We start from the raw sequence: 15,281 nt of genomic DNA, 5'->3' as shown, positions 1-15,281 counted from the left end.
GCACTCCTGTGCCTTTGCTCACCGAGGGGCGCAGAAAGCAGGGCCGCCTCATTACTGAATTTGCATTTTTAACTTTGGCAATTTGTATAACGAATCCAGGTAAAGTAAATCCAGGTAGCAATGGGATGCTACTGCAAGAAAGATCTGAACACACAGGTATTAGGGAGAAGGGTGGTAACCCACTAATGGTGTTAAACAAAGGATGAAAAAGGGCAGGAAGTTTGTAGAGGATTTGAACAAGGTGATGGACATGGTTTTCCCTCTCTTTTCTTTAAAAAAACAAACAAAAAAAACAACTACTTATTCGTTTGGCTGTGCTGGGTCTTAGTTGTGGCACACAGGATCTAGTTCCCTGACCATCTGCATCAGGTGGCCAAAGTATTGGAACTTCAGCTTCAGTATACCAGTCCCCCTGCATTGTAGCTCAGAGTCTTAGCCACAGGACCACCAGGGAAGTCCCTGTAGGGGATTTTGAGTTCATAGAGACCTAGTCTTTGGTTCAAGTCCTGGTCCCCCTCTTATCAGCTCTCTGATGATAGTCAAGTTACTTAACAGCTCTATGGCTCAATTTTCTTACTTATAAACTCCAAATTGTGTTTTTGGAGAGGATCTTATTAATAAGTGAGAATGGGTCTTAGTAAATACTCAACAAATGTTAATCCCTTCCTGTTTCTCCTCTACCTTCCTGATGATACAGCGGGAGCACACAGGCAGTGAGGGAGGACTGCAATGGGCAGCTTCTGCCAAATTATAGAGAGAATTTTATATTCCCCATTACATACTGGAGTCATTCAAAAGAAGTATGTGAGCCATGGAGGCAGTTTTAATTTCCTAGTAGCCACATTTTTTAAGTTTAAAAGTTAAACTAAAATTTGACAATATATTTTATTTAACCCAGTATATCCAAATTATCAATTCAACATACAGTCAATAGAAAAATTATTAATGAGATATTTCATATGGTCTTCAAAATCCAGGTGTATTTTATACTGACTGCATATCTCAATTCAGCCAGGCTACACTTCAAATCAAACAAGACCAAACCAGTCAATCCTAAAAGAAATCACCCCTGAGTATTCACTGGAAGGACTGACGCTGAAGCTCCAATACTTTGGCCACCTGATGCGAAGGAGCTGACTCCTTGGAAAAGACCCTGATGCTGGGAAAACATTGAGGGCAGGAGGAGGGGACGACAGAGGATGAGATGGTTGGATGGCATCACTGACTCAATGGACATGAATTTCAGCAAGCTCTGGGAGATAGTGGAGGACAGAGGGGACTGGTGTGGTGCAGTCCCTGGGGTTGCAAAGAGTCAGACATGATTTAGCGACTGAACAATAACAAGCTTTAAATGCTCAATGGTGTCTTCAAGCTAGTGGCTACCATATTGGGAAGGTCAGCCATATAGACAGTCGAGAAGCACTGAAGGAGTGCTTTGGAAAAATCAATCTACTAGCATTGCTTGAGATGGATTATAGGGGAAGGAGTGCAAGCCTGAAGACTGGTTAACAAGTTACTATCATAATCTAGCAGATCGTTTATCCAGGGCTTGAACAAGGTTGGCAGCAGGAGAAATGGAAAAGAGGATGAAGGAAAGGGAGAAACAGTGGGATGAGAACTAACTCATCAGACTTGATTGCCTTCATGTGGGAGACAAAGGAGCCAGAAGAGTTGAACGTGGGGTTGTTAGGCTAGATATAGTAAATAATTGGCTTATCTCTAAACAGACAAATTGTTCCCTACATTTAATAATTATGTACTTTCCAATTTAGCTTACTTGGTTATATAAACCAACTCTCGAATTCCCTTCTTACATAATAAAGAAAAACAAAAATACTGAAGATGAAGGAGTTTTAACTAAAAACCATGGGGTACTGTTAAGTCAAGATTCTAAAAACAATAACAGATTTCCATTAGATGAAACAGAATTTAACCTATACATTTAAAAATTTTTGTCTAATAGCATAGAATATTGAGTAGTAAAGTAAAAAGTGCATGGAACCAGAAATCAGAATTCATGCTCTCCCATCGCTGGTTACAGTGGATACAAATTTTGAACAGCTTATTTAATTCTTAGAACTGCTTCTTCACCCGCTAAGAAGAGAAAACTATCATATGTCTTGATTATACCACAGTGGTTCTGTCAGCATGATAAGAAATATATGAAATACTATAGTAGCTGAATGCCAACTGGGTATCATAGAAGGGAAACAATAGGATTTTTTTTTCTAGTGTGTACCTCTTACTGATTTGCTAAGTTGCCTTGAGAAAGAATTTAGCTCTGTTCCCAAATCTTATAATAATGACTAAAATACCTACCCTTTTGAGCTCACAGGAAGACAACTGATAGAGAGACATATAGAATATAAGCCTAAGCTGTTTTTTTTAAAAGAGTATTTATGAAATACCTGAAAGTATTGTTTTAACTTTTTTACAGGACACTTAGAAATGAGACATATAGATATGTTCTGAGTGTCTAATCATTCCATATTTACCACAAAGGCAATTTCCTATTACTCACTACATTTTAGTGGGTCCATATTCCTTATTCTACTTGTGTAACATTTTATTGTTCAAATCAGTAGCATAATGTTCCTGAAGGACAACTCTAATGGGAAAAATTTGTGCAAATAAATATTTAGACACAGACACCAAAAACCATAAAAATACTGTATGCTACTGTAATTTAAAACTAGATAAATGTCTACATCTCCATCTCAAAAAAAGATGTATGTGTATATATATATATATATATATATATATATATATACACACACACACTGTAATTTAAAACTAGATAAATGTCTACATCTCCATCTCAAAAAAAGAGTGGTAAGTAAAAAGTGCATAGAACCAGAAATCAGAATTCATGCTCTCCCATCGCTGGTTACAATGGATACAAATTTTGAACAGCTTATTTAATTCTTAGAGCTGAAGATGTGTTCTTCAGTGAAAGATGTGTGTGTATATATATATATATGCAGACACATAGAGTATATATAGACAGACATATATGCATAAATATATAATGTATGTGTGTGTGTATATATATGTGTGTGTGTATATATACATATATAGAGAGAGAGTGTGTGTGTGTATATATAGATAGAGTGCAGCACATATATATAGGCTGCACTGTGGGATCTTAGTTCCCTAACAAGGGATGGAACCCATGCCCCCTGCATTGGAAGCAGTGTCTTAACCACTGGACCACCACGGAAGTCCTTAAAAAAAAATATATATATATATATATATATATATATGAACAAAGCTGTAAAATGTTTACCAAATACTGATCTAAACTGTCTACTAGCCTGGAAGCTTGTCAAAGGCACAGAATAAGTCTCATTCTCCTCTGTCTCCCCTACCCTAGACAGACGATCACATCAGAGTAGCCTAAGAAATGAGTGTAGATTTGTTGGATTGAACTGAACTACAGAACAGGCAAACTGAACAGTTTTCCTCCTGAGATGTCCTGTATCCTTGTCTTTAAAACAGTGATTTAAAAATACCTAGAGAGCTCAAGTTACATTCTCATCCCAGTATTTCCCCTTAAATAATTAACTTTCTGATGCTATGCCAGTAACATATGTTCATAGAAACTTGGTTTTCTCAATGAATTTTAACTAGTTCCTGAACTGACATCCTTATCAGGGGAAGAGTCAGTAAGCAAAGAAAATCTGTTTCATGTTTGTTGTACCACACACTATCTTAGGAATGGATGAAAATTCTGAAGAATCCTTTCACCAACACTGAGAGTTATCTCAAAAATTTGACCTATAATCATTCTCATTTTCAAACTATTAAGCTCACTGTGTGGTATGGAAAGCTACACATAGTTCGATAAAACATGAAGTGAAAAGAAAAAGTTAATGCTGGGAAATAAAAGTCCTATTGTATGGCAAGGCAAGAAAAGTTTAAACATAAAATGCTCTTGGTCCTTTGGCCTTCCTTCTCCCTCCACTGTGCGCTGCGTATCTGCATTATGCATCGGCCAGACCTCCCCCATCAGCAGAAATACCTGCTCAGCCTTTATAAAGAGCACCATTCTAGCATCAGCAAGGCAACTCCTCAAAGATAACATTCCCTGAGAGCCTGTGAGGGCTCACATGACCTAACACTTTGTTCTTGCAGACCTGGATTGTGTAAACTGTCAAGCGTGTCTCAAAAACCATGCACACGACTTCCAAGGGGGTGGAACAGTCCTCGGAGCTTTCCGAGATGCTCTTCCCAGGTTAAAATCCTCAGTTTGGCTCAAATAAAATTTCGTTTCTTTCTTAGATCAGCTGATGAATTTTTTTTTTATCCGCAGTGCTAATATAGCCTAGAGGTGTATAGTAGTTGAACAGGCAATTATGTTTTCACTGTTGTGGGTCTAAGAGATTCCAGAGGAGAAAGAGAAGGGCTCAGAAATGTTTCAAGCCCAAATTTCTAGAAATCTAGACTCTACAATGACTCTAGGTATCAGGTGAGTTGACAAAAGCATAATTGGGTGCATACTAAGTTGCTTCCGTCGTCTCCAACTCTTTGTGACCCCGTGGACTGTAGCCTGCCAGGCTCCTCTGTCCATGGGATTCTCCAGGCAAGAATACTGGAGTGGGTTGCTATGCCCTTCTCCAGGGGGTCTTCCTGACCCTGGGATTGAACCCTGGTCTCTTTATGTCTCCTGCAAATAGGCAGGTTCTTCACTAGCGCCACCTGGGAAGCCCCAATCTTACCGATCATTCACTTAAAGATACTCACAAGATAGGAGCGTGGGCACCGCACATCCCGTCCACCCTCCCCGCCCCCACCTTAGTGAGAAGGCTGTTTAGAGGGTCTGTGTCCTTACCTCAGACAGCAGGTGTTGAGCCACGACCGTCAATGCCTCAAATTTGGTGTTGCCCAGGGAAAGAAGCTGCTTGAGCTGCAGGATAATTCCACTTTGCTTCGCACATTTGCTTTTATACTGAGCCAACTCAAGTGCTTTTTCAGAGGACAGCACATCTGGGGATGTCTGGGTCTGGATGCACAGACTTCGGGGACTCTTCTGTCTGCCCTTTTCAACTGCAAAAGGAATGGATATAGGTAGGAAAACACGTGACCTTCATTTTCCTAACCAACACCATCTGGGTTCCCTAAACACTAAAGAAGCCACAGAAGAGTGTTTCGGCTACGTTTATAAAGAAAAGCATATGGATGAGAACGGGGATTAATTGGATATCTGTATGTCTGGAACTAGACCCACAGATGATGGCTTTAGTTCTGACTTAAAAGGATGTATACGGGGCAGAGAATGAGAGGTATAAAGCAGATGGACTGACCAATCCAGAAACATGGAAAACTGTGTGAAAAACAATGCTGACTTCATGGTTTCTAATTTTCCAGGTAAAGTGGTACAGAAACCTGCTGTGACAAGTACCCTGACTGGAGGCTCTGACTCAGACTGGCTGCAAACACTCACACACACAAATGACCGAACTGTTAATGCCTTTCCCTCTTCCTATATGTTTCCTATCAACTTCCTCTCCTCTCCCTGCTGATGGCCTGGTGCGTTACCAAGATTTAGACTGTACATGAGTCATTTCCTAATCCCTGATAAATCGCCACATATACAGTGAGAATCGACTCACATTTAACCCCTGATCTTTAAATGCACTGCTAAGCGGACTATACTTTAAAAAAAGAATTTTTTTTTCCTACTTTATTTTGAACTATAGTTGATTTACAATGTTGTGTTAGTTTCAGGTGTATAGCAAAATGATTCAACGAGAGTTTTATACTCTTCATAAAATACTTTTATTTATTTTTATTTTTGGCTATGTTGGGTCTTGGTTGCTGTGCAGGCTTCTCATTGTGGTGGCTTCTTTTGCTGCAGAGCCCTGGCTCTGGGGTTGTGGTGCACAGGCTTAGCTGCTGCGTGGCATGTGGGATCTTCCCGGACCAGGGATCGAACCTGTGTCTCCTTCACTGGCCGGGCAGATTCTTTACCACTCAGCCACCAGGGAAGCCCCGAGTATAATACCCTTGACTATACTATTCTGTTTTCTATCAAATACAGGCTTTGTTGTTTCTTTTTCCCCTTCAAGCAATAATATGGTTTTAAAAAATTGTTTTTTAAGAAGCACATGATAATACTCCAAATCCATCTATGAGGCTAAGTGACTGCTCACTTTCTGTCAGAGTGCCCTGGGAATCACTCTATTTTATACAGAAAAACTGTTCCATCTTGGAACCATTCCAAATGTCTCGGCCACTTTAAATATCAAACAGAATTGGAAAAAGAGGAAAGCAAGCTGCTTAACTTTTTAAAATGAGTAGTCTAAATAATCAAATGTAAATCTGAAAAAATAAAGTCATAAGAAACTAAAAAATATAAATATTTCTTTATTCTCACAGGCATTCCCTAGAGTGTCTACATTCTGTGGTGATAAACCTGAGACCATTTTATAGATGGTGACTACTTTCTCTAATTTTTTAGAAGAAGACAGTGATTTCTAGAAGGAAAATAAAGAAACCTCAGTATTCATGTCCCAAAAACCAGTGGGAAAATACATTCAATATTCTTTAAGTTAAAAAAACCCAAACAAACAGGAAAAGGGCTCTCCTTTTCTATGGTAGCTTTCCATGGTTAAACAACTCGTATTTGTATTAATACTTGATAATTCTCACTTCTAAAATGACTAAAATACTGTGTTGTAAAAATACTTAGACTTCCCAGGTGGTCTAGAAGCTAAGACTCCAGGCTCCCAATGCGGGGGACCCAGGTTCCATCCCTGGGCAGGGAACTTAAGATCCCACAGACTGTAACTAGGACCCAGTGCAGCCAGACAGTTAATAAATCCTCTCAGTGGCCCTCCATAGCAAGGCAAAGTTCACGGATGTGAAGGGCCTAACCTGGGCGAAGGCAGCGTCCATAGGGCAGACAAGAACCTAGGCTTCTGTTCCCACCCATTCTGGAAAGTGGAGATAGGGTGGAGATGTAATATTGTTACATAACCAAAAATAAACATTTATGCAGGAATCTTAACAAAATGTTACTTAATTCACCCAAGCCCATTATCTGCTAACTCTTCATTTCAATAAACCTACATACTGGTAAATACCTACCTTTTATATCCCTTTTGATACACTTTTATACAAACAAACAGAAGAGCAAAAAACTTCTTTTAATCCTTGACCATCCAGAGCTTCCACTGCAATGTATGTAGATATAGGTTCACTTTCCTGACTGATATCATAGCATATGTCTTCCCAGTACTTACTGAAATATGTATTCATTTATCCTTTACTGCTCTGAAGTTAATATTTCTTGAATCCTTAACATTTCATTCTCTTTCTAGGATTTCTATGCTAATCAATTTTATTATGTAATACAATATCAGTTCTTAAACCATTAAGATATGGTTATTTATAAAATCAAGAAATGGAGCTTTTATATTAACATTTTTGGAGAAAACATTAAGTTGCTTGCCTAGTTAGTTTCTAGGGGGAATTTTAGTATTAACTAGTCCTGTGCTAATAAGTTATTTCTAAGGAAAAATATGAAATGTAAATTAATTTATTAAGCAATGTTTTTTATACTCAGGATGAAAATATAGGTACTCTTTCCATAGCATCAAAATTTTTGTTCTTCAAATTATCTCTTATGCTAAAGTTGGGCAGCAGCTAAGTATTAATATTTATGTTTGGCTCCTTGAGAAACTAAAAATTTTTAACTGGATTATCAACACTTTCAATTTACAAATCTACAGAAATTATTTTCTTAGTATCATTGTTTGGCTAAATTCCTTATTATATGTATATACTTTCTTTTATATTTATCTGTTTTTCTCATTGAATGGTTAATTCCATTTCTAACACTATGTCAAACATAGGGAGATCAACTTATCTTTTCTTGGTCCAAAGAGATTAACTTTAGTGTTTCTCAATGGACATAGATTTTGAAATAATATATTTACATTGTGTTGAGCATCTGTCAATATTTTGAAAAAGTGTTTAAAACATAAGAGTTGAATTAAGCTTCTGAACCCATTACAATGTTTTTTGTATTTTACCTTGCTAAATTTTGTTAAAGGCTTCAAATTCCCAAGACAATTTTTTTTTACCATCTGAAATCTAATTTGACATTTTTTCCCATATAACTGACATATAACATTATATTAGTCTCAGGTGTACAACATGGTTCACCATATATATCTCAATATATTTCTATATTGCAAAACTATCACCACAATAAATCTAGTTAACATCTGTCACCATACATAAAATTTCTTGTGATGAGAACTTTTAAGATATAATCTCTGTGGGAGAATGTGAGGGTGGGATATTTCAAAAGAACAGCATGTATACTATTTATGGTGAAACAGATCACCAGCCCAGGTGGGATGCATGAGACAAGTGCTTGAGCCTGGTGCACTGGGAAGACCCAGAGGAATCGGGTGGGGAGGGAGGTGGGAGGGGGGATCGGGATGGGGAATACGTGTAGATCTATGGCTGATTCATATCAATGTATGACAAAAAAAAAAAAAAAAAGATATAATCTCTTAGCAACTTTTAAAAAAACAATACAGTGTTTTCAATTTCAGTCTCCATTCTGTACATCTCCATGACATACTTATTTTATAACTCCAAGTTTGTACCTTTTGACCCCCTTTCCCTGGGACCGACCAACACTTAGTAATAGTTGTTTTTTTTTCTCTCCCAGATCTGGCCATGCAACAGTGTAAGCCACTCCTGAGTTTGTGGCTGAATTCAGATGGCTTAGATCCACAAGTGAGTTGGTATCTATACGTTTCCTTTATTATATTTCCTTTATTATACATTTCCTATATTATATTTGCTTTAGCTTTTGGTAACAAAATAGCATTTGTTATGAAAAAGAACATACATATATATGTATATATAACTCAGTCACTTTGCCGCACAGCAGAAATGAACACACACACAATAATGGCATTTGTGCTTATGAAAATCCTATTTGTCGCATTTGAAATAGTTGTGTCAAGGCATATCTGTTTTTGAAATTTTAGAAAATTTAGGACTTGACACTATATTTGGAACACTGCTAAAATCACTCTAAATGAACTTATGTAGTTTTTACTGAGGTACACCCTGGAAAAGATCCTGATGCTGGGGAAGATTGAGGGCAGGAGGATACAGGGGTGACATAGGATGAGATGGCTGGATGGAATCACCAATTCAGTGAACATGAGTTTGCGCAAACTCCAAGAGACAGCGAAAGGCAGGGAAGCCAGGAAGCCTTGGCGACTGAACAACAACCATGGAAAACATCAAGTGTCCAAGTCTGCATCCCAATCATGCACATCTCTGGTTCTTAGCTGCTTCCTCATTTGTGTTTTGCCTGGTTACTCTTTCACCTTCAGCCGCAGTTCAGGGTCAGGGTGTGAACTCCTTCTAACTAGAGAACTGGGGCGGGGGCGGGGGGGTGGCAGGTAACCCACTGCTTCAGGAAAACTCAAGTTCTCCAGGTACCAGCTTCTTTTTCTCTCAGGCTTTCTTAGTGGCCATAGAACTGGAATTTCAAAGTAGGAAACCTCGCATACCAACAACGGTTCCTAAATGTCCAGCCATGAAAACCCCAAACACCACACCTAAAATTCAAACACCACTCTGCCCCAGGAAGTAATAGAAATCATCGGAAATTATCATGGACGTCATGATGCAGTTTTCAATTCTACCGTGGAGAATCTCATTCAGACATTTAAAATGACTCTGATGATGTCTGCCTGCGTAGTGTCATACCCCAGATGGATGTTTAAGAACATAAAACCTGCTGATAAGAGTTCTCTAACACATCCTGGCACAAACTCTTGGATTCACAGCTAGTAGGGAAGAATATATTCTCTTATGAATCCTACACAGGGTTAAAATGACACCTAATAAGGGGTCTTAATGCAAACTTGCTTGCAGAGAAAAGATGAAAAAAAACAGCCCCTATGTCCATCAGGAGTGAAGTGAAGTCAAAGTCACTCAGTTGTGTATGACTGTTTGTGACCCCATGCACCATATAGTCCATGGATTTCTCCAGGCCAGAATACTGGAGTGGGCGGCCGCTCCCTTCTCCAGGGGATCTTCCCTACCCAGGGATTGAACCCAGGTCTCCCACAATGCAGGCTGATTTTTTCCCCGCTGAGCCACCAAGGAAGCCCAAATAAGCAGAACCTGTCATGCTGAGCTGTGCTTAGCGGCTCAGTCGTGTCCGACTCTTTGCGACCCCATGGACTACATAGTCCACGGAATTCTCCAGGCAAGAATTCTGGAGTTGGTAGCCATGCCCTCCTCCAGGGGATCTTCCCAACCCAGGGATTGAATCCAGGTCTCCTACAATGCAGGTGGACTCTTTACCATCTGAGCCACCAGGGAAGCCTGTCCATAAGTAGAGGTGTGCTTAAATGTATGGTACATTTATACAATGGAACATCACAGCTGTAACACACAAATAGGAAGCTCTCTGTTAAATGAAAAAAACATGGTCAAGAGCAATGTAGATGATGCGTCTCACTGTATCAAGAGGTATGTACTTTTTTGCTTATAAATTCATAACAAAGCTTTCATATAATATATATGAAAGGACTAACAATGTTTACCTTTTCAGAGAAGACAATAGGAACCAGATAGATATAAAGGTGTTCTAGTGCATTTTTAAATGCTTTTAAACCACAAGGTAAATACATTGCAGGCTTCCCTAACGGCACAGTGGTAAAGAATCTGCCAAAGAATGTTCAAACTACCACACAATTGCACTCATCTCACACGCCAGAAAGTAATGCTCAAAATTCTCCAAGCCAGACTTCAATAGTACGTGAACCGTGAACTTCCAGATGGTCAAACTGGATTTAAATAAGGAAGAGGAACCAGAGATCAAATTGCCAACATCCGTTGAATCACAGAAAAAGCAAGAGAGTTCCAGAAAAACATCTACTTCTGCTTTATTGATTATGCCAAAGCCTTGACTGTGTGGATCACAACGAACTGTGGAAAATTCTTCAAGAGATGGGAATACCAGACCACCCGACCTGCCTTCTGAGAAATCTGTATGCAGGTCAAGAAGCAACAGTTAGAAGTGGACATGGAACAACAGACTGGTTCCAAATCTGGAAAGGTACATCAAGATTGTATATTGTCACTGAGCTTATTTAACTTATATGCAGAGTACATCATGCGAAATGCCAGGCTGGCTGAAGCACAAGCTGAAATCAAGATTGCCAGGAGAAATATCAATAACCTCAGATACGCAGATGACACTACCCTTATGGCAGAAAGTGAAGAGGAATTAAAAAGCCTCTTGATGAAAGTGAAAGAAGAGAGTGAAAAAGTTGGCTTAAAACTCAACATTCCAAAAACTAAGATCATGGCATCTGGTCCCATCACTTCATGGCAAATAGATGGGGAAACAATGGAAACAGTGAAAGACTTTATTTTTCTGGGCTCCAAAATCACTGCAGATGGTGACTGCAGCCATGAAATCAAAAGACCCTTTCTCCTTGGAAGGAAAGCTATGACCAACCTGGACAGCATATTAAAAAGCAGAGCCATTACTTTGCCTACAAATGTCTATCTAGTCAAAGCTATGGTTTTTCCAGTAGTAGATGTATGGATATGAGAGTTGGACTATAAAGAAAGCTGAGCACCAAAGAATTGATGCTTTTGAACTGTGGCGTTGGAGAAGACTCTTGAGAGTCCCTTGGACTGCAAGGAGATCAAACCAGTCAATCCTAAGGGAAAACAGTCCTGAATATTCATTGGAAGGACTGATGTTGAAGCTGAAGCTCCAATAGTTTGGCCACCTGATGTGAAGAACTGACTCATTGGAAAAGACCCTGATGCTGGGAAAGATTGAGGGAGGGAGGAGAAGGGGACGACAGAGGATGGGAGGGTTGGATGGCATCACTGACTTGATGGATATGAGTTTGAGCAAGCTCTGGGAGTTGGTGATGGACAGGAAGTCTGACATGCTGCAGTTCATAGGGCTGCAAAGAGTCTGACACGGCTGAGCGACTGAACTGAACCAATCTGCCCACAATGTGGGAGACTCAGGGTCCATCCCTAGGTTGGGAAGATCCTGTGGAGGAGAAAATGGCAACCCACTCCAGTATTCTTGTCTGGAAAATCCCATGGACAGAGGAGGTTGGACTATAGTCCATGGGGTCACAAAAAGAGTCAGACATGACTTAGTGACTAAAACAACTACAACAAATATATTACTACTCAAAATTAAAATGTAGTATTTTTTAAAGGTGGTTAAAATGACTTCTGAGCTTCAATCTTTAACACTTAACCATCAAGCCAACGTAGTCAATCCATGTTTTTTCCATGGGGAATCTGGGCAGAAATCTAAATAATGCAGCTTCTATTGAACGTGAATTCTCAGAAGAGATTTACATATCTTCAAGTTTTAACCTAAGAGCAAATAAGCATACAGACTGCCCTCTACCTAGAGCTGGAAAAGCAAGCTGTGACCTCAATCTTCCGCTCCATATACTGCGCTCCCTGAGGATACAGCTGTACCACATGACAGCTGATGACCCAGTTTGAGCATCCTTCCCTCTCTCCTCACTCCTGGACCACTGGAAGATCAGAGATGATGCAAAAATCTCCAATGATGCTCAAAGCCCCAGTGCTCACAAACAGAGTACCTCATAATGCCAAAAAACAAAGAGTTTCCCTTAAATCCTACTGGATTTATTATAATAGCAAGTCAGCTTAATATGAACCAAACTTTGCCCTTGTGTTCCCTTTATTAACATGTTACCATTTTGATAATACAACTATTTAAAACTAAAAAAAAACCTCTCGTTTATTATCTCCATTAACAGGCTATCTAATTGCAAAGAATCAACTTACTCAGAAATCTTAAAACTAAATGTTAACTTTCACATAGATTCAGATGCATGTTGGCAAGATAATTACCACTGTGTGTCTGATCAGACCTTCCTGGACTTCATTCCAATGAAACTGAAACCTCCATCAGGAAAACCAAAGTCCTGAGTCCAGAACATTTGCTCATTTGAAAAATAGCTGGATAACACTGTTTACTCTCTTTGTTCTTTCTACTCAGAAATCTCAGTTTAATAAAATTTCAAACCAGCCTAAAGAACTTATTTATCATCCTCTTAAAGAAAATAGTTGAAGGAAGAAGAACAGGCCCATGTTTCAGGCTCAGTCACTCAGGCATACGGACCCCCACCCTCAAGGCAAAACACTTATTTCTGAGAGAAAGACTTAACAATTCAGACAGGGACTAACCTAAGCTGCTGAGGATACAACCATCCTAAGGCAAAAACAAGCCACTTACAGAATCTGCTGGCTTTCTGAATATTAAAATCAAGCAAGAGACAAGACATACAAGGAGAGGTTGCCTTGACTCGAATGAAAAACTACACGTAGCCTTCAGTAACTAACATTTGTTTCATATACCTATTGATTTCTTACTCATTTACTCACCAAACATTTATCAAAATCTACCGTGTGGCTTTGCTGTGGGCAGGTGGACCTGCCTGGTATTTTGGGGGTGGTGGAAGCAGGTATGAGGGCGGTGCCCTACAAAGATACATGAAGACACCTTGTTTCTGATATTCAGCTCTTCCTGTTTAACTCACACACACGGCTATCTGTGAAGGTGATAGTCACTAGCTGGGATGTGCCTTCCACTACATTACTGCCTTGAAAACTAAGGCTTGTGGGTTAATAAAACATAAGCAGTGAGCTAACAGGCTTGGCCAGCAGCTTGGACAGACAACTGGTTCCCGTCTTTCTACCTTAATCTGAACCTCCTCATCTAATTCTGTCAGTGTTTGCTCAGCAATTGAGGATGGCAGTTTATGCTGAGGGGGAAATTCTATGACAACAAGGTCTTAAATGTGAACTACCTAGAAACACGTGCTCTGATAAGAGGGAGCATCCAGTTCTGAAACGATGACCCACATGACCCCTGTGCATTCAGTAAATGTCCGCTGGATGTGCTTCTAGCAAGTTGGTCCTTGTCCTCAAGGGACTTTTCTGCCGCAGAGACAGAAACAGGCCACTACCGATGGCCATATGATAATTAGGAAAGAGAATTATGTACACAGCGCAGTGAGAGGACGGGGGAGAAACACCTGGATCTGCGACCAGCAAGAAAGGGTGCTGGAGACACAGCGTGGATAGACATTTGCACGTCTGGCAGACAGATATGAGAGCAGAAAACACCAAGGCAGAGAAGTATGGGAGCCCTGGAGGTCCTGACACTCAGTGCTGACAGCAAAGCGAAAAAAGTAAGATGATGTGGCTGGAAGCATAAACAGGGGCAAGACAGGAGTGCCATACAACGTTTACTCTGGTAGGAGACTCAGAGCAGTGCTGAGCAAGGGTCTGGAGACACAGGGGAAGGAGAAGATCTGGGGGGGTGGGGGGGGTGAGCAAAGGTGGGACTCATGGCCAGGGCAGTGAGAACCAGCAGGAAATGACGAATGTGTTTACGAGGCAGAACAGGACACCTTAGCGACCAGCTGGATCAAGAGGAATGCCGGGTAAGTCACAGTTTCCAGCTCGGAAGTAACACAGAGAGGAGCAGATTAGCATGTGAGAATCAGAGGGAGGGCAGAGGGACCCAGTGGGCAGGCATCCTGACACTCTAATACTCTGCTCCTCATTCTCCAAAAAGATGCTATTCTAGTCTCACCAGCCCCATAAGACTCTCCAAATGGACTTGTCAGCTGGGGTGTTTTCCCCAGGAACAAATCAGTTCTTTATTTCCCCTTGTCCCAAATGCTGCCCCTAATATAAGCCAGGACTTCCCTCGTGGCTGAGATGGTAAAGAATCTGCCTGCAATGCGGGAGACCTGGGTTTGATCCCTGGGTTGGGAAGATCCCCTGGAAGAGGGCACACCAACCCCACTCCAATGTTCTTGCCTGGAGAATCCCCATGGACAGAGGAGCCTGGTGGGCCACAGTCCATGGGGTCACAAAGAGCTGGACATGACTAAACACAGCACACACAGTACAAGCCTATTAACACATACTTTCCCAGCTGGATGAACTGTATATCCACAGAAATCTAGATGGTCTTACCAAGATTTTATAAGAAATCATTACTCAGTGTTGTATGAAAGGAGGAAGTTAGCATCCGCCTTGACAAGAGTGGAAGAAGCCCTCAAGCCTAACAACATGCATATTACAGTTAAGGCGAGGACACTTGCTTCGTGGCATCTAACCACTATTTAAATAAACAAGCTAAGAAACAAATTAGCGTCATTAGCTTAAATTTATATATAAACCTTTTCAATATTCCTTTCACTATG

At 40.3% G+C, this 15,281-nt stretch overlaps 1 protein-coding gene and 1 non-coding gene across 8 annotated transcripts in view; one reads left to right on the top strand and one right to left on the bottom strand.

Annotated features, from left to right (window-relative positions):
- Positions 1 to 15,281, bottom strand: part of MTUS1 (microtubule associated scaffold protein 1) — a 181,274-nt gene that overhangs the window by 34,513 nt on the left and 131,480 nt on the right. For all 7 annotated transcript variants that reach the window (XM_043454624.1, XM_043454623.1, XM_043454625.1 and 4 more), the window contains one exon: positions 4,832 to 5,046. In XM_043454624.1, coding sequence (XP_043310559.1) covers positions 4,832 to 5,046 — 215 coding nt within the window. The remainder of the gene's footprint in view (positions 1 to 4,831; positions 5,047 to 15,281) is intronic.
- Positions 15,079 to 15,205, top strand: LOC122432680. The gene has a single exon (XR_006266942.1). It is a non-coding gene; the product is annotated as a U6atac minor spliceosomal RNA (small nuclear RNA).

This window comes from Cervus canadensis, chromosome 31, assembly GCF_019320065.1.
Source record: "Cervus canadensis isolate Bull #8, Minnesota chromosome 31, ASM1932006v1, whole genome shotgun sequence".
Taxonomy (NCBI): Eukaryota; Metazoa; Chordata; class Mammalia; order Artiodactyla; family Cervidae; genus Cervus; species Cervus canadensis.
This window is presented reverse-complemented; position numbering and strand designations above follow the sequence as displayed.